The sequence below is a fragment of the Urocitellus parryii genome, chromosome 5 (genome assembly GCF_045843805.1).
Source record: "Urocitellus parryii isolate mUroPar1 chromosome 5, mUroPar1.hap1, whole genome shotgun sequence".
Taxonomy (NCBI): Eukaryota; Metazoa; Chordata; class Mammalia; order Rodentia; family Sciuridae; genus Urocitellus; species Urocitellus parryii.
Window position 1 is genome coordinate 186,344,535 of NC_135535.1, and position 19,819 is coordinate 186,364,353.

Below are 19,819 nucleotides of genomic sequence, written 5' to 3' on the forward strand. Positions count from 1 at the left end.
CAGGAAAGCCCAGGAGCAGGTGGGAAATTCTGCCCTGGACACTGAATTGTCTTTCTTGCTGGGAAAGCCTGGTACCACTTCACCTCCATCCCTCAAGCAAAGGAGGACATGACTCCCTCTTCATTCTGGGTATAACCCTGGGCATATTGCTCACTTTCCTCTCTAGCCTCACCATTCCCACCAGTATGTGAGGAGTTGGAATCTATCACCGCTGAGGCCCTTTGAACTCTGATCTAGAGTTGTCTCTGCTGGTTGAGCACTTCAGGAGGAAGGCTTTATAGAACTGGTGAAGGAGGCTTCTCTTTGAAGGTGCTATCATGAGCGGTTTGGTTATGGTCCCCTGTTGGTGGGCAGGTGGGCCATCAGGAGGGCGTTTGTCAGGCATCCTGCCCCAGAAAGCATAGCCTCATCGTCCCAGAACTTTGACCAAGCCTGTTGTGCTTCAGGCTGTTTCTAGGCCCAGCTCCTCATTGTCTCCATGTTCCCATCCCCAGGGGCAGGCTCCTGCATGGACGGCACTTTACATATAAAAGTATCACGGGTGATATGGCCATCACATTTGTCTCCACTGGAGTAGAAGGTGCCTTTGCCACTGAGGAGCATCCTTACGCAGCTCATGGACCCTGGTTACAAGTGAGAAGGCTTTTTTTCTTCTCCCTATCTTCTTCCCGTAGGCTATTCCCTTGGCTACCTGCCCTCCCCTCCCTTGGCCGCTCTTCCTGAGCAGCTGGTTATAAGATGCCTCTTGGATTCAGGGCCAGAGGCCTTTGTGTGGTCATGAGTGTGGATGCTGCTGCCCATCTCAGCAGCTGCAGGGGCACTTCCTGGCCTCCTATGAGACACAAGTGATCACTCTCCAGGCCCTGGCCATTGGTGATTCTGGTTCCTATGGAAATCCAGGTGTGAGGAATATGACTTCCCCTACCCTGGGCAAGATTAAAGTACTGGAAACCAAGAGTGAAGCAAGATGGAGGACATATGGAAGTCACTCTCAGCAGTTATATGAAAATCTTATGAGAATTCATGGGAAGTAGGGCTGAAGTTGTGGCTCAGCAGTAGAGCGCTTGCCTAGCATATGTAAAGCCCTGGGTTCAATTCTCAGCACCACATAAAAATGAATAAATAAAATAAAGGTATCATGTCCAACCATAACTAAAAATAAATAAATAAATATTTAAAAAAAAAAAAAGAATTCATAGGGAGTGATTATCTGTGCCCAGACTTGGGGCTGGGATGGGCAGGCCAGAGTCTCCTCCCATCAGTCAACTTTCCTGTTTGTCCTGTGGAAACACAGTTTGAACAGAAACCTGCTGGCTTGTCCAGAGTGCTTATTCTTCTTTGCTCTTCTGGATGAAGGAAACTTTAAGAGCTGATACCTAGCAGGGTGGTGGGGCTAACTAAGAGTCATCAGCCTTCTTCCAGCATCCACTCTGACCAGGTCTCTAAGAGGTATTGTGTCTGGTGCTTCACACTCCTTTTGGGGCTTTGTTTGCTTTGGGGGTGGTGGTGGGGTGAATACTTTCCCTTATCTTTCTCAGGAATATCAAGAAAAGGAGTTTTTGGGCTAGGGAGTGGCAGAGTACTTGCCTAGCATGCCGGAAGCCCTGAGTTCAATCCCCCAGCACTGCCAAAGAAATAAAAATATGGAAAGGGATCTGACCCTAATCTAAAAGGTGCCCAAAACTTGTTTGTAGTGTGTTAGAGAGAACATGGGGGAATTACAGTAGATAGAAAGAGAATTTTGCTGTTTTTTTGGGGTTTAACCCAGCTGGGGGTCTGTAATATTCTTAATATGGGCATGTTTTTGTCCACGTGTGTCTGCTTGCAGCAGAATTCCTCCTCCTTCAGGCTTGCCCCCACCCCCATCACCAAAATCCTAACCTTTAATTAAAACAAACAGCAAACAAAGGACACCAACCGTACTCCCTAGACTTAGCTGAGGTAGAAGTGGAAGTTAGTGCTTTAGGGATATTGTGTTCCATAAATTATCTTGCCTTTTTCCACTGTTGTTATTACATTGTTTCATAACAAAATTACTTTGAACCATAAAGTTATAAATACATTTTAAAAGTCCCACTTGGTAACATTAGATTTCTGTCCATGTGGTGTTGATAGTTACTGTAGCAAAAGCTCTGAAGTGTAACATTTGAAATTAGCCCAGCACAAGTGGAAAAGGCCTCCTGCTGCCCCCACGCCCCACCCCCACCCATGTCCCAGGCTGCCACTGCTGCCTCAGCTGAGAGCAGGAGGGAACAGGCCTGTTCTCTGGGCAGAGCTGGTAGCTGGTAAGTTGAGAGGTGGGGCCTATGCAGGAGACCCCAACCCTGAGAGTTCATAGGTTGTCATTCCAGCAGATGATGTCATGCTGGCAGGTCTTGACAGAAGTGTTCTCATAGTGCATGTGCCTGTATTGAAGGTTTTAGATATTTTGTTTGGGGAAAATAGAGTCTGGGGTCTCTCCAAACCCAAGAAGAAAGTCCACCCAGTTTGTTTGGTATCCTCAAAACTTAACTTGCCCTTGTTCTGCCATCCCCCCTTGGAATGTCTTCTTGCCCTGAGAACTAAGCTGGTCAGCCTCTCTAGTTTTTCGGCAGCCCAGGAAGCTTGATCCCCAAAAGGACTCTGCAGGTGACCACAAGACCCCTCAGTCATCATAGAAAGCCTTCCAGGCCCCACCTAACTCCAAAGCCTCTGATCCCCTGGCTATTGGCATTCCCACTCCCAACACCACAACCCCCTCACTCCCTGGCAGCCCCTCAGTGAGCCTGGACTCTCAGCACCCGCTGACTCCCAGCACATGGTCCCCTCCTGTGGGCTGTTGCCTGGGGAACCGGGAAGCGGTGGGAACGAGCCGCTGGCCTCGGCATGTTTCAATAAAGTTGCTGTGCTGGGAGCTGCTTAATCAAAGGCCTGTGTTATGGGCTCATTAGTGTGGTCCACCACAGGCCAGCTCACAGGAGAGCTCCTGGGAAGGCTGGCTGAGGCCCCACTCCCCAGGCACGCACCCTTGATCACCAAGGGGTTTCTCAGGCCCTTTGCAAGGAGCCCTGGGAAACCCTCCGACCCTGCCCCCAGCCAGCCGGATTCTCAGCAGTGGAGCCAACACCCACACCAGCCCTCCTCCCCTCCCGGCAAGCAGTCAGCATTTTCTGTGTCTGACTGCCAGCCCACTTTCCCCTTTAGGGTCTTGCCTTGTGGTCACAGGCAGCTCTCTAGCTTGTGGGAATCTGGGCTTGTAATGACTTGTGGGCCTCTCAGGGGTCTAACTATCTTCCCAGGAGTCCAAAGCCTCCTAGAGCCCTGGAGTTAGACTTTCAGCCACAGGTGAGGCCACCAAGGGCCCCAGGACCTCCAGGGGGAGGGAGACCCCAGCTCAGAGGCCTGCCCTTGTTCCTTGCAGGCATTTCTCACTTATGTTTCCAGAGTTTGGGGTGTCTCCATGGGTCTTGTATGCCTAGGCCTGTTGGGGTAGAGGAGCAGGAAAGAGCTGAATGTAGTAGACCCAGGAAGTAGAGAAACCCAGGCTTCTGTTCTCTTGGCTGTTGCTTTCCTTGTAGGTCCCAGCTGAAGCAGGAGGGGTGGGATGACTTTCTTGCATCAGCCATCAACAGCCTTGGAAGTACTTACTCCCAGCCTTGGCACCTTGCTCTGGCTACCGGCCCAGGCCTGTTATCTCTTGGGGGAAAAGCAAGGCAGACATCATGCATAGGGAAAGAATGACAAAGAAAAGGCTGAGAAGAAAAGTCAGAAGATTAGGGAACCTGAGCCTCTTTCCAGATCTTGTGGAGTGGCCCCAGACAGTCCTCCACATCCACTTTCTCCTGGGTCGGCACCTACTCCCCCATATTCAACATATCAGGGTAACCCAGTGCCAGGGAAGTTAGGGCCCTGGCACACTGAAGAATAGGATGTGGGCAGTACCAGTTGGGTGCAGTGCATTAGGGGGAGCCCCAGAGGCAGGAGTCAGTTGTATCTCTGCACTCTTCTCATTTTCTGGAGAAGGCACTTGGCATTGTTTGCCCTACTTTGCTTTTTCATCCTTGTTGAGATTGGATGGAAAATGTATTAGCCAACTGTGAAGCTTTGCAGGAGAGTCTTCAGACCCTGGCAGGGAGGCCTTGCCAAAGTCTTCTCCTGCCCCTTTATCTCCCAGCATCCTCTCACTCTGATGGCTTGAGCAAGCTTCTCCCTTGGCCTTTTGATGTTGGGATGTTGGTTTTCTAAGAGTGCAGTCCAGTGCCAAATTATTCCTCCCTAGCCAGGGCAGTGTGAAAAGGAGAAGTTTCAGTCCAGAGGTCACAGAGGGGTCATATCACCAGATATAAGAATATTTTTTTAGGTGCTGCAGTGCTTTCTCAGCTGTGCAGTATCTGACTGTTCACCCAGGTGATGCCCCCAGCCCTAGCCACTCCCTAGCAGCCCCAGTGAGAGGCCCCAGTCTTGGGAGAAGCCGCCCAGCAGCTGTTTTCAAGTGGCCTCTGCTGCTCCCAACCAGGTTTGAGGAATTACTACTGAGCTCTCCCCCTTACCCAAAGACAAGCTCCTCACATCCTGAATTCTCCTGCTATTTGGATGCTGTATGGAAGCCAACTTGGGAATCCCCTGATCAAACTTACGGGGTTCCTCTTTGATGTGTACTGCTTCTCCTTCCACTGGTGGACCTGGCCACACCTCTTCTCCCTGGAGACCTTTGCTTAGGCTGTTGCAGAGACCTATTATCCAGGGGCATACCTGTTGAGGTTTAAAGCCCAGCTGTATGCTTGGGGAAGGTACCTCTCTTGCAGTAGAGAACCATAATGCCCAACTGTGTCCCCAGGAACCAACAGCCAGAACAGAAGAGTCAGCTTGCTTCTGACCACCAAAGCCAACTTCTCACCACCCACCAAGAACAGGAAATGAATGAGTGAGGCCTACTGTGCCCCCACTGTCTGCAAGCACATACCTCTGCCTCCTCCCAGTGTGTGTGTGTGTGTGTGTGTGTGTGTGTGAGGTTGGGGGGGAACCTACAGGCTGTTTCCTGGCTTTTGTCTGGCCTAGGGGGGGAAGGGTCACAACAGACAGGACTGCTTACTTGTCCCTACCTCCTCCACTGCCATTGTGGGTGCCAGAGCAATTTCTTGGCAGGCCTTGCCACTGAAAACAACATGTTTCCTTCCCCAAGAGAAGGAAAGGGAGGGAAGAGAAAGCAAAACTTGTTGGGAAGCAAGAACAACGTGTCAACATGAAGAGCAAACAAGGCCCTGGACAAAGTGCTAATTGTCACACCAAGGGGAAGGAATGGGCATTGTCAGCCACTCAGAAATATCATTGACCTCAAAAATATTATTGACCACAGACGTTTGAATCAGCATCAGATCTGCAGCAGCTGGGCCCCTGTCTGCAGCACAGTCGGGCCTGCCCAGGACAGGCACTAACAAAAGATCACTTTTCAGGTTCCTTTCTGGAACTTGCTGGGGCCTGGGGAATTGATAGGTTGTTGACAATCTTCCCTCACCACCAACCAGCCAGACTGTCCTAAGGCACTTGGTGTGAGCCCACTGGAGTAAAGTACTGGCCTAGATTCCTCACCCCCTCCCTGGCCAAAGATGCCAGTGGGGAGAGAGAAGCCATTATTCTCACAGCTCAGCCAGTTAAATGGTGGTAGAGCCTTGCCCAAACCCCTTTCCCTCTGTGCCTATTTCCTAGCACTCTCTCCACCTTGATCTCCTGAGGTATCTTTTTAAAATGCAGATGCTATCCAGGTACAGTGACATGAGACTGTAAGGAATTACAAGTTTGAGGCCAGCCTGGTCAATTTAGTGAGACCCTATCTCAAAATTTTAACAAAAGAAGAAGGATTGGGAATATAGCTCAGTGGTAGCACACTTGCCCAGCATGTACAATGTCCTGGGTTCAATCCCCGCTACTGAAAAAAAAGAAAATGAAGATGCCTTGGCCTTGCCCCGGGCATTCTGATTCAGGAGGACTTGGTGCCTAACATCTCCAAATTTTCTTTTCTTTTCTTTTTTTTTTTAAAGAAAGAGTGAGAGAGGGGGAGAGAGAGAGAGAATTTTGATATTTATTTTATAGTTCTCGGCGGACACAACATCTTTGTTGGTATGTGGTGCTGAGGATCGAACCCGGGCCACATGCATGCCAGGCGAGCGCACTACCGCTTGAGCCACATCCCCAGCCCCCTCCAAATTTTCAAAAGCCTCACAGGGGCCTTTATAGTGGCTCTCACGCTCATTCACCTATAATCCCAGCAGCTGGGGAGGCTGAGGCAAGAGGTTCATGAATTCAAAGCCAGCCTTAGCAATTTAGCAAGGCCCTAAGCAATACAGTGAGACCCTGTCTCTAAATAAAATATAAGAAAGGACTGGGGATGTGGCTCAGTGGCCGAGTGCCCCTGAGTTCAATCCCTAGTACTGCCCCCACCAAAAAAAAAAAAAAAAAAGCCTTACAGGAAAGTATGCCTCTCATTCAAGGGTCACCTCACTCCACGGGCAGTTTGTACACAAACCTAAATGTTTTATGGCTCTTCATGAGTGCAAATATAAAAGGGTGAAGTTATCATTCTTGTCATTATTACTTCTGCTGTTTTCTAGGCTAGCAGAAATATAGGGAACTCAACCAGGCTAGCCTAAAAATTTGCCCTACTGGATCCACTTGGAAACCATCTTGGGGCATGGTTTGCTTTCCTTTCCAGATGTATAGCCTGGATTTTTTTTTTTTTTTATTTGAGAGAGAGAGAGAATTTTTTAATATTTATTTTTTAGTTTTCGGTGGACACAACATCTTTGTTTGTATGTGGTGCTGAGGATCGAACCCGGGCTGCACGCATGCCAGGCGAGCGCGCTACCGCTTGAGCCACATCCCCTGCCCAAGCCTGGATTTTTAACAGCTGCATGTCTGTAATACTTTGGGTTCCAGTCCTGTTGAACTGAGGGTGGTCAGGAGCTGTGTGGCTGGCTAGGGCTGGTATTACTAGTTTTCTGGGCCACTGGTAGAAGCCAAGGTGACCTTCACCTCCCCCATCAGAGGAGAGAGAGACCAGCCCTAAGTATACAGGTTTCTAAGGTTGGGGAGCATCCTCTTGTTTTGGTGATGAGAGTTTCATCCTATGCAGGATCATCTTAGGATTCCCTGAGAAGATTCAGGTCAAACACCTAGCAGGGGAGTCACTGCTATTGGTCATTTTAACTGTCACTGTCATAGCCATTCCCATTATTATTTGTGGCAGAGCCAGGCAGCTCCATGGGGACCCAGAGAGCTTCAGGTGCTCCAAGCCCCAGACCTTCACAGACTCTTCCCACAGCTACATCACAACGGTGAGTCTGTTCCTCGTGAGAGCTCCCAGGAGCTGCTCCATCATAGCTGTCTATCTCCAGTGTCCTGTTGATAAGATCTGTTAACATTCTCAGCTCTAGCTCTGAAATATACAAAGAACAGGGCCTGTTTGTTCAATCCAAGCTTCTAAGGTTTAACTCCCAAAGGAAATTAAATTAGGTGCCTGGAGCTATGACAGTCTGTCGTGTTTCTTTGCAGAGAATGTCACCCTTAATATCATGCAGATCTCATGTATAATTTTTCCCCTTTAATTTTTTTAAAAAATAATGTGAAGTTTCCAACAGAAACCAACAAATCACCAGAAGTGAAAATAGAGGAGTGACTAGAATTTGTCCTCCTTTCGAGTCTTGCCGTCCCTTTCCCCATCGAGTACAAAATAAGTCCACACACAGATGGTGCAGCATTTGATGGTGGCTCTGCTAAAAGCTTCCATAGCTTACCCTTTCCCAGCACCAGTTCCAGACCTTTGTCAGTGCTATTGGCATTACCTTTCCTGTTGTTGAGAAACAATTCCCTTTGGAGTCTCACTGGGTAGCCACCGTCTCTGTAACCCTCCCCATGCCCCATTTCACCCTAGCACTAGTTATAGGCCCAGACCTAGTGACCACTCTAGCAGAAAGCCCCTCCCTCAAATATTTATGGGTTAGAAGTGAACCCAGCTTGGCCCAGACTGGAGCCATTGTATTGTAACTGGGTTTGTGGTATGCTCATGTTTGCGCTAGCATCTGCAGAGATGGCAACAAGCCCTGGAAGTGCCAAATATATAAATGTGACGTTATACTACTCAAGCAGACTGGTGATAACTGGTAGAGAAACTCTGGAATTGGTGGCCAGGGAGGGGTGCGGAGGGATGTTCCCCTGGGATAAGAGTATGAAGAGTAAGGGCTTGGGCTGCCGGAAGGTTGGGTATGAGTTTAATTAGGTATAACTACAATCTAGGAAGAATTTGGAGAAAGAACAAGAAGGGGACACCTCAGGTAGGCACTCCCTTGGGCCAACTTGGCCTTGACTTGTTTGGTTTCTCACTTGAGGCCTGAGCTCCTCCAACAGAAGATTTGGTAAAGAGACATGGGCTAGTGGTCAGAGCTTTTGTTCCTAACTGTGGGCTTCCATCCTGGGAAAGATGGGTCCTGTCAGCCAAGGGAGGGCTAGTCCAGTGAAATATGGGCTGCCTTCATACCTGTCCTTAAAAATGAATACATGAGGGGCTGGGTTTGTAGCTCAGTGGTAGAGCACTTGCCTTGGACATGTAAGGCCCTGGATTCAATCCTCAGCACCACATAAAAATAAATAAATAAATAAAGATATTGTGACCATCTACAACTAAAAAAAAAAAGAGAGAGAGAAAGAAAGAAAGAATAGAATACAGGAGCAAATGTCCTGGCACTAAAAGTTCAGGATTTAGAAGCAGTTCTTCAGAAACTAAGTTTCCCATCCAGATATGATTGAGATATGGTTTTGTCTCAGCCCCATAGGCCACATGCTGTAATCTGTGCCTCAGTTTCCTCATCTGTAAGGAGACTGAAGGACATAAGACACATGTTCAGTCAGCAGGTACCTGGTATGATGGTGATTTTTCTACTCATTTGAGGGTAGTTTTCTCACTTGCCACCCCCCCCCCAATCAACTTCCTTTGGGGTTCATCCTCAAGGACCCTTCTTGCTTGCTTTCCTTTCTCTGCCACTTCACTTTATCTCACATGTGGGAAGCAGGTAGAGCCACAGCCTCAGGGAAGCCCTATGGATAAGGACTGAGAGGAGAGAGAGGAAAGGGCCAGAATCTGGAAGAGGAAAGATATCTTTAGCCAAGCCCGAGGTGGTGCAGGCATGTGGTGAGCATGGCTTACTAGACCAATGGGTTGGTTAAGGGGCCCATCAGGTGGAGGAAGGCCTGGCGTTAGAAGCCCTCAGCATCTGTGGGCATTCAAACTGGCTGAGGAATTTTGTTTAGGCATTGAGGATGATGGCTTTGTCAACAAAATAGTAGGATTAGACTGTCCAACCTTAAAGCCTGAGGTGGCAGGTATCAGCAGAGTAGGAGACTGAAAGGAACCTAGGAAAGAGGCATCTCGGGAGTTTTGAAGAACTCAGCATTGACTGCACCAGTAGGGCAGGGGCTTGGGAGCCAGCCTGAAATAACATGAATACTGTAGGTAGAAAGAGAAGTTGAGAGTCCCTTCCCCATCTGTAAAATGAGAGAGGTTGGTCCACAATATTCAAATTCTCCAGCTTAGACATTCTTGGATGTACTTTCAGGGGCATTTCTAGATTTCAGATAGGGCTTGTATTCTAAAGCCAAATAGATTCCTTTTGTCCTACCAAGTCGATGGGAAAGGAGGTGGGAACATGTGAGCCTGATGGGGCAAGGAGAATGTTGGCAACTTTTCTGCTCTATGACTTTTCTGTCCCCGTCCCCCCACCCCACCCTGCATGTGCGGGAGCCCTGAACAGCCAAAAGAGGGTGGTTTTCCCCCCACACCAGTTTCCATCTCCCTTCTGGGAACAGCACTACCTACCCTCCAGATGTCCCTACCACACCTCCCCACTGTCCTTTGACCCTCTTCCTTCTCTGCCAGACTCTGGTGATATCACAGGCAGGTGGTGGTGGGAGGCATTGGGAGTGTGTGGTTGGGGATAGGTCTCAAGAATTTCCCTCTGTCCCTAGAACTGAGCAATGGGTTGATTCCTCCTCCATGGCCAGAAGAAAGATCCACAGCTTAGCAGTTGGCAAAAAAGACCATATATTTAAAAAAATAAAAGTCTGCTTGTGCCTTCTTCCCAGATTTTGTTGACTGAAGAGTTTGTAGAGAAAATGTTGGAGGACTTAGAAGATTTGACTTCTCCAGAGGAAGTAAGCCTGTTTGATTTCTCTCTCATGGTGGGGCTGTTCTCCAGGTGTGTGTCTACATGTCTGCATCTGCAGGCTGCTCTCTGAGGTGCTGGGATAGGCTAAGAAGTGCCCCCAGAAATGTTAAATGGCTTCATTTCTCTTCTGTTTCCATAAACCACCACCATCCCCTGCTCCACCCCCCGCCCTTATGAGGACACCCAGCAAATTGTCTGAATTGCCAGCTCTTAAGAACCTCATTGAAGAGGCAGCCAGGGCCTTCAGGCCAGTACGAGTTCTCCCTAGCCCCTGCTGTTCCCTGGCAGGTTCTGAACAGAAAGCCCATTCTGCTGCCAGAGAACATTCCACTAGGGAGTTCTGGTGGGCAGCGAAGGACTACTGCTCTCGCCTTGGGCCACCCAGGAGCCACTCTTCCTTCTTCCTTTCTTCAGCTCTCCCCTCTTAGTCTCCTCTTCCAGGCTAGCTCAGAGTCTGAGGAGCTGGCAGGCCAGGGGGGGTTATGCCTTCCCTTGGGTACTTTTCTGGGATACAGGAATGGAGTCCATAATCCCCTTTGTTTTTCTTCCTTGTTCCCAGCATCCTCATTTGTGGGACTTACCTCATCCTGGAAAGTCCCTTCCCCTCCCCCTGCCTCCTACTAACCAGTACCCCAGCGGGACCTGAGTCTTCCTGGCCTGAATGCCTGATGGGCTAGTGGAGCATTAGCAAGCTGCCCAGGCCTCTGGAGAGCTCTTCTTGGCCCTCCCTTCCCTGTGGCAGAGACAGACCCTTCCCTTGCCCTGTCTTCCAGGAAATGTCTTTGGGGGAGAGCTCTTTTACTTCCCAAGGGCTAGGCTTTTAAGCTAGAGGGAGGCAAGGCAGGACCTTTCAGCTGCCAGGGCTCCCAGGGGCACATAGGCAGGATATAGAGGCCTCTGATGTTCGTGAGACTTTAAACACTCAAGGTGGGCTATCCTGGATGGGTCTCTGGGTGGACAGGAGAGCCATTTACCCCAATAAGGCATTGTCTTCTCTATCCTCTGGGATATAGTTTTGATAAATTAATTCATATACATTCCAAAGTCATCAAGCACTCAATTGGTGCCAACTGATCAACTCCCATAAGTCACTGATCTCTGAGGCCTGGCTTCCCATTCAGTCAGGCCAGAGCCAGCTGCCCAGAAGTGCTTCCGGAGAGGCCTTGTCACACTGGGGTGGCGCTGCGCCAGGCTGCTGCTTTAAGCTTGGGTGTTGAAGGGGTGGGAGAGGGACAGTCCAGGCAAAAGGGATAGGAGCCAGGGGAGCTTAGGAAAGTAGGTCACTAAAAATGACTTTTTTTTTTCTTTTTTTTTTTTTCTTTCCTGTCCAAAGGCTATCCCCACACCCTGCCCCACTCTCTACTTTGTCCTGGCATGGACAGTCCCCCATCCAGAGGGAGGGCAGAAGGAGCCAGCCAGGAAGCATCAGGGCCTGTTCACCTCCAGCCCAGCTCCAGACAGGCTGAGAGCAGTTTTCTTCTTTTCATCGTGGCCCTAACTTGTGGCCTAGCTCCAGGACAGTGAGACTCATAAAAGACAGACCCTGCTTCCAAGCTCCAGTATTAGCCCAAGTCAGTGAACATTCATTGAGCACCAACGGTGTGTCAATCTACATGCAAGGTCCTAAAATCCAAAAAAAATGAGATGTCAGCTTCTTCTCTTCCCTACCATAAGCCCCCATGTAAGCAGAAGCAGAAGAAACAACACAAACTGGTCATTTATTTCTGGGGTAGGATCAGAAGACCCTGGTCTCTTCTCAGCCACCACTCTGAGCTAGGGACCATGGGAAGTGCATGAAAATGAACCAGGGAGAACAGCATGGGGATTTGTTCCTTCTGAGAATGCACCAGGCTCAAACCACACTGATCCTGCTACTTTGGATCTGAACTAGGGCCTCCTTCCCTTTGGACCCTTTGGCAAAGGTATGGAGGACAAGTTTCAGGGTCCTGCCCACACCAGTCTTAAAAAGAGGCCATGGCAGTGATAGACCTCAAGCCACTTTCCTGTAGCATCCGCACCCTGCTCTGGCCTGCCATGTGCCAGCCTCAGGGCCTCAGGGAGCAGATTCCATACATGCTTGTGGCTGGAGGCAGAACCAAGGAAGTAAGCAGGAGGGAGATCGCATAGTTAAAAAAGAGCAGGGAAACATACCTCCTCCAACCTGATTAGTTATTGGCAGGGCAAGGGGAAAGAAGAGACGAGGGAATTTCAGCAACTTTACCCCAGGTGCCCACCTGGGTCTAGCATTTGAGAATGAAGCTGGTATCCAGTGACCTGTCTTTCCCCCAGCACCCCAGAGATAGTGCCTGGACAAGTATCCTGCCTCTCTCTTGGTCTCCTTCGCTGCTAATCACATGTACTCTGGGTCTGTGCTTGCTTCCTCCACAGTTCAAACTTCCCAAAGAGTACAGCTGGCCTGAAAAGAAGCTCAAAGTCTCCATCCTCCCGGATGTGGTGTTCGACAGTCCTCTGCACTAGCCTGGGCTAGGCCCTGCAGGGGCCAAGGGGAGCCCGGCTGCTCTCTAGTGACTTCCGGTATAACAACTGCATAAGGGAGATTCCCACAAATTAAAAGGACAAGTGTAAGGATGACTGTGCGACTCCCATGTATGGCCACAGGCCCCTGCCTCACCTCCAGCTCAGGGGCCTCGCCCTCCAGCCAGCCAAGTCCACGTAACCAGGCCCTCATCCCACTGGGCCAGTGAGTGGGCACATGTAAACCCTCTCCACCCCTGGCACCACAGGTTCTGGTTTGAGATTTGACTCTGGACCCTTGATGTGCCCTTGGGTGGAGATAGACTTTGTCCTCACCTACCCCTGCCACTCAGCCCAGTGTGGAGTACACATGGGTGGCTGCCCAGTTCAATTCCATACGTCTTTGCTCCTTGAGCTGCTCTAGTCATGGAATGATTCCTACATTTGATTTTCTTCTTTATTTTGTAGAAACCGAATGGTATTTTATTGTGTGGCAAAGATGTCCAGAAGCCGTCTGTATAATGTTTTTTAAGCAGAACTTTATTCCCAGATGAACTTTCCCATTCTCTCAGACAGGGGCCTCTGTCTGCCCCTGTACTTCTCCCGGAGAAGGATTCCAGGTCCTGGAGCAGTCTCTGCTTCCCAGAGGAACTTTTCTTCCCATCTGGGCCAGAGGAACCTGGATACTCTCCATACAGCCTTGAGCCCAGTGTAGCTGGTGCCAGGAAGCAGTACTGCTGCTGTTTTCCAAGTGAACTGGGCTCCAACAAGGTTCAGGAGTCATTAGGAACTCAAAGATACTGGTGGCCCCAGTCTCAACTTCCAGGCCTTTCCCACTCAACCAGGCCTGCCATCAATTTGTTATCCTGCCATCCCAACCATTGGACACCATTGCACACCTCACAGACCATCCCCACCTGCTACTCAGGGCCTAGGTCTTCAGCTCTTTGACCACCCCTGTCCCCTTTCCTCATCCCCTAGGCTTGCCAGCACCCAGGCTACAGTACTCTGGCTTATTAAAAATTGAAAAGTCAACCTTTCACCATTTCTTTCTCTTTGATTTTGCCTGTACTGCTCTCTGCCAGCTCCCCACCTCCACCCACCCCACCCCAGTCTTCCCTGCATCCATTATTTTCTTGTTTTTCATTCCCTGTTCCTTGTCCTGTCTCCTTTCTTACATCCTGGCCTCCTTTTTTTGGGGGGGGAGGGGGGGTTACCGGGGATTGAACTCAGGGGCACTTCACCACTGAGCCACATCCCCAGTCCTATTTTGTATTTTATTTAGAGACAGGGTCTCACTGAGTTGCTAAGTGCCTCACTTTTGCTGAGGCTGGCTTTGAACGCGCAATCCTCCTGCCTCAGCCTCCCAAGCTGCTGGAATTACAGGCATGTACCACCACGCCCAGCACATCATGGACTCTGTGGTCCTTGGTCCCTCAACCCTAGTACTACAGATCGCACATTTTGCCTTCTAGAAGCCAACCTGTCTTTGACCCAAAGTTTTAGAGTTAACTCTTGAGTTATCTCCCACTTCTTACCTGAAATTAGAAAGCCCCTTTCCTGTCCTCTTAGCCTCCAACTCCAGGGAGCTACTTCAAAATCACCCTTCGACCTCTCCAAAGCAAGTCATTCTGTTTGTCAAGGACCATGAAGGGCTTTTCCCTGGCTCTGTTCACCTCCACCACCTACATGGGGAAGCATCAGGAGGCCCATAGGGTACAGAATCCCTCTGATGAGATAACCAGCCTCCGAGAGCTGCCTCCAAAGTCATGAGGATGCTGGCTAGAGTCTCCAAGGAACTTTGGACTTCCAAGGATCCACCTAGGCCCAAACCCTCTGTACAACTCCAGGGTTATCCTATTAATGTCAAGGCAGATAGCCTGGAGCATGTGGGAGAGACTAGCCTCAGGCCTTCCAGCCAAGAAGCAGCCTGCTGTCCTGAGAACTTTCCCTGAAGGATGCTGGATGATGGCAGCCCCACCTTTAAAGATCTTGTCTTCTGACATTTCATGGGCAGAGAGGTGCCATCAATTTGTTATCCTTCCTTGGAGTTCTCCCTTCCTTGGAGCTGCCTAAGGGATCCCTACCTCTATCTGCCTGCTTTGTGGGAATAGGTACATTTTCTGAGCTATATTTTGTCATCAGTCCATGAAACATCTGGTCAACAACTTGCCCCAGACCTGCAGGACCTTTACAAACTGAATGATAGCATCATCTGCTTGGTGGCCCTGAGCTTGGGAAGTTGGGAATGGTAGGAGGGAACAGGAAAGTACTGAGTGATAAGCCCAGGAAGCCTGGGGCCCCTTTTCTGCCCCCACCACCTTGGGAGCCTTATGAACATCCAAGATCCTGCTGGTGCTGAGCACCCATTATTTCTCTACAGAACATTGGCTCCAGGAGAGTGCTAAGGCCTCAGCCATCTCTCATCTGGTCTTTCCCATGGATTCTGAGGTTTCTCAGGGAGGAGGCTCTCCAGTGAGCTCCTGGTTGGTGAGAGGGGACCCTGACAGGATCAAGCTAGACTGACCTTGTATGATGCCCCGCACAGCTTCCAGCACATGGTGGGTACTCAGTAAATGAACCCCTTCTTTCCCTCCTTGAAGCTATATGGATCAAGGAGGCAGGGACTCTCTGTCTCCCTCTGTCTGCCCCTTCTTCAGGCTTGCCCAATCCTACCCCATCTTTCCAGGTCCCTGGTACTAAAGCTTCAGAGAAGAAGGGGCTCCCTACTTGCTGTACCTGCTGCTGTCTAAGGCAGACTCCTGTGGCTGTTAAGGTCCAATATGGCTGCAAGAGGATGGCTGCCATTCTGAGGGGGCAGGGAAACTCCTGCAAGGTCTCTGGCCTGGCAGGGATGTTGGTGCCTCCTATTCTTCCATGGGCAAGGCTCTAGGGCAGGAACTAAGAAGCCTTGGGGTGAGTCTAAAAGGGCTAGAGAATTCTTAAACCAGACCCAAGGTCTTGGGATGGTTTCTGAGATTGAGTTGAGAAGGGAGAGAAAAACTGAAGGTTGGTGCCCCTATGGGGCAGACCAGTGGAACTCCCTGGACTATTTTTTTTATGTGATCTTCCCTCTCTGCCTTCCAGGACCCGTATGCCATGTGAGGTGCCTGGGTCCCTGTTACAAGTCAGGAGCCCTGTAGGAAGACCCCTCCTTTTGTACAAGTACCTGAATGCTGCAAGAAGCAGACTTTTGTAAAATTTTATATTAGTTTTTTTAATGTCAGTGGCGACTCGGTTCCTGGAGCTGCAGCCAGCCTGGGGCTTTTGTAAGAATTTTTGAGTGACTCACTTAGATGACGTCGTTCCTTCTTGCCCCTCTTCCTCTGTGTAATCTAAGTGCATTAAACATATTTGCAGAAGCGCCTGAGTCGTGTGCTCCTTTCTGGCTGCCTGGAGTAGTGGAGCAGAAAGCCTGGTGCCCAGGTAGGGGAAGACCTAAGGAGTATTGTTGGGAGTGCAGAGGGTGCAAGGCGTGGGGTCACCTAACTGGTGACTCTACAGTCATGCAGAAAAGTGCTGGGATAGGCTTTCCCTCACGGGTCTTGATTTTTCTAAGGTCAGAGGGTTGGAGTGAGGAACCCAGTCTGAGTTGAGTGGGTGGGACCTTCTCTCTGCCACTTCCTTATTCTTCTCACCAATCCCTGCATCCCCTTTAGAAGAGGGGCCCAACAGGTGGGGAAGGTAGGACTTCCTCACCTCCAGTTTGAAAGTCCTGTTCCATCTTCCAGCTAATTATTCCCCTCATCAAATTCAACCTCCTTACCTAGGTCTAGGTTCAGGGCATCTCAAAACCAGCTGCACTCATGGGTGGATACAGGCCAGCCCACACTTGTTACCAAGTCTTCTAGGCCTGGGCTATGTGGATGTATCTTCCTTCCTTGGACTGCCCTGCAACTACTACCTCTCCAGGACCCATGCTGGGGGGGCCCAGGGAAGCAACAGCCTAGAGTCCTAGGCAGACAAGATGGTGTCTGCATCCAGAGTTCCTGAAACCTGTGAGATCGCCCAGGACCTCACACTTTTTTTTTTTTTTTTTTTTTGGTACCAGGGATTGAACCCCGGGGATGCTCAACCACTAAACTACATCCCCAGCCATTGTTTTTTTGTGGTGCTGAGGATCGAACCCGGGCCGCATGCATGCCAGGCGAGCACACCACCGCTTGAGCCACATCCCCAGCCCCTAGACCTGATTTTCTCTCTTGGAAATTGACAGGGCTTTTTCTTCTGGTCCTCAGGATGGGCTGCAGAACCCAGGGCTAGGACAGGCAAGGAGAGGGGGTTGTCAGTTCTTGTGTAAGAACTCTTAGTTCTTATCATCCTTTATGAGCCCCAGCTGCTTGGGGGGACTTCTAGGAGGAGATCAGTACCCCTTCTTCCCCTGTGACCTCTTATTGAACTCTGGCAAGGGGCTGGCCCCTGGCACATAGGGGTAGGTCCTACATGAGCCTCAATCCCTCTGGTGGCCAGAAGAAGGGAGCTAGGAGGATGTGAAGCCAGGCTGACAACCACAGGATGATCCGTTTGTGTCCCTTCCCCTTGCTCCCTGGAGATGGGGGCACTTACTTCACCCTCCTCATCTGACTGGCCTCGAAAGACCCAGGGTCAGGGTGAGGTTCTTGCCCCAAAGAATGCAGAATAGTGGGCTGGGATTGTGGCTCAGCGGTAGAACACTCACCTACCATGTGTGAGGCCCTGGGTTCAGTCCTCAGCACCACATAAAAATAAATAAAGATATTGTGTCAAACTACAACTAAAAAATGCAGAATAGTGATACCCTGTACTTAGGTGGTTCTGGGAGACTATACCGGCTAAGGTTTTTTTCTGGAAAGAGAAGGGCTCCTGGGCCTACACCAAATTCTCTTGAGCAGAAAATCTGCAATGTGACCTTTTTTTTTTTTTTCTTTTTTTCTTTTTAGTACTGAGGTTCAACCCAAGGCCTCACAAGTGCTAGGCAAGTGCTCTGCATCCTCAGTCCTGCCATGTGATTTTTAATGCTCCTTCAGAAAGGCTGTTACATTCTGCCGGGTATCAGCTTTGCCTTATCTGGGGAGGGGGGATATATGCCCCAGGACCATGGGGCTGGACGGCCTGAGAGATTGGCCAGACTGTCTTGACTAGAAGGAGAATGCAAGCTGGGAGTGACTCAGGCCAGCCTGCCAGGCACCAAGGCAGCTGCAGACCACAGAGAGGGAGGAAGGAGGTGGGGAGAGCAGGATGGGAATGAGGGGATGATTTGATTTGCTGGCAGGAAAAGGGACTGTATCGGCAGTGCAGGATGTAGTTTACAAAGGGCAACCATCTACAGGCCCCTTCTGGGGGCATGCTGGGATTGACCCGGTCCTCTTCCCCTTCTGCACAGCTTTCTATCCTTCTGTCCTACTTCTACCACTTAGTTACCAATGTGACTTCAGGTTAACTAAGTTATGCCTCAGTTTCTTCACCTACAATGGATATTTGCCTCACAGAGCTTTTGAAAGGCTCATGTGAAACAACAGACATGAGATGTCTGGTATCTACACCAGTCTGGGGAGATTAAAAGGCTTCCTGAAAGAAGTGACATCTAAATTAAAATCTTAGGAACATCTATGGATGAGTCAAACAAAAGAGGTGGGGACTTTACTTTCAAAAGCTCTCCAGGCAGACAGAACAACAAGAGTAAATGCCTCAACACTCTTGGGAACTATTTGGTTCAAATTGTTGAACCAATTGAGTATATGGCTTAAGGCATCAAACTCATTTTAGAATCATGCCACTGCCTACTGGATGGACATTGTTTTAAAAGGGAGTAAGAATGGAGGCAAAGTGACCAGTCAAACATGGCTTAAGTAGAAGAGTAGGATGGACAGAGTAGGATTCATTCATCGAGCACTTTCTATGCTATGTCTCATTCTAGAAGCTAGGAATATAGCATTAAAGAAAATCCCTCCTGGGATGGGGTTATAACTCAGTGCATGAGGCACTGGATTTGATCCTCATCACCACATAAATAAGTAAAATAAAGATATTATGTTCATCTACAACTAAAAAATTTTTTTAAAAAAAGAAAATCACTCCTTTTACATTTTATGAGGAGAGATAATAATTGTTAAAGGTATAATACATAGTACATGGAGATATACTCTGTGGAAAAAAGCAGAGGGGGAGGAATAATGAGAGCTCTCATTATTTGACTTACATTATTTATTTATTACTCAATTAAGCACTCAGTTCTTTTTTTTTTTTAAGTATTTTATTAGTTGTTGTTGGATCTTTATTTTTATGTGGTGTTAGGCAAGCACTGTACCTCTGAGCCACAACCCCAGCCCTACTCAGTTGTTATTTTTTTTTTTTTAAAGAAAGAGGAGAGGGAGAGAGAGACAGAGACAGAGAGAGAATTTTTTTTTTAATTGGGTAGTTCTAGATGGACAGAGTACCTTTATTTTATTTGTTTATTTTTTTATGTGGTGCTATGGATTGAACCCAGTACCTCATGCATGCTAGGCAAGCACTCTGCCACTGAGCTACAGCCCCAGCCCGAGAATTTTTTTTTTAATATTTATTTTTCAGTTCTCCGCAGACACAACATCTTCGTTTGTACGTGGTGCTGAGGATCGAACCCAGGCCGCACGCCTGCCAGGCGAGCACGCTACCGCTTGAGCCACATCCCCAGCCCCCTCAGTTGTTCTTTAGGAAAACTATTTAGGACCTACTAAAATAAACCAAGCAATAGACAGTGATGAAATGTATTTTTACAAAAAGTCTATTTTTAAATAGATCAGGGAAGGCCTGATTACATAGGTAACATTTGAACAAAGGACCGCAATGACAGGAAGAGTTGAACTATAGAGCAATCTGGAGGAAGAAAGGGCTTCACAAAGTGAAGAATAACCACAAAGACTAAAAAGGAACACATCAGGTATGTTTGAGGAACAACAGGGAAGCCAAGGTGACAGGAGCAGAAGGAAAGGGAAGTTAATAGGAAGTGAGACCAGATGGTTACCCACAGGTGAGATTGTGTGGGGCTTTATAGGCAATTATAAAACTTCAACTTTCATTCTTGGAAGCTATTAGAAGATTTCAAGCAGAGGAGTGATGTGATTTGACTTACATTATTTATTTATTTATTATTACTCAATTAAGCACTCAGTTGTTTTTTAGCAAACACATGC

General features: G+C 48.9%; 1 protein-coding gene across 5 annotated transcripts in view; it reads left to right on the forward strand.

The window, feature by feature from the left end:
- Nucleotides 1–16,002, forward strand: part of Sufu (SUFU negative regulator of hedgehog signaling) — a 112,745-nt gene extending 96,743 nt beyond the window's left edge. For 2 of the 5 annotated variants that reach the window (XR_003301877.2, XR_013343596.1), the window contains exons 10-13: nt 495–633; nt 10,111–10,179; nt 12,582–12,728; nt 15,052–16,002. Coding sequence is in view for 2 of the 5 variants with exons in the window: in XM_026401172.2 (XP_026256957.1) it covers nt 495–633; nt 10,111–10,179; nt 12,582–12,671 (298 nt within the window). In the remaining 3 variants the exon portion in view is untranslated. Of the gene's footprint in view, nt 1–494; nt 634–7,222; nt 7,382–10,110; nt 10,180–12,581; nt 13,711–15,051 lie in introns of those variants that run through there. The other 3 variants (XM_026401172.2, XR_003301878.2, XM_026401173.2) reach the window with 3 other exon arrangements.
- Nucleotides 16,003–19,819: the final 3,817 nt, after the last annotated feature.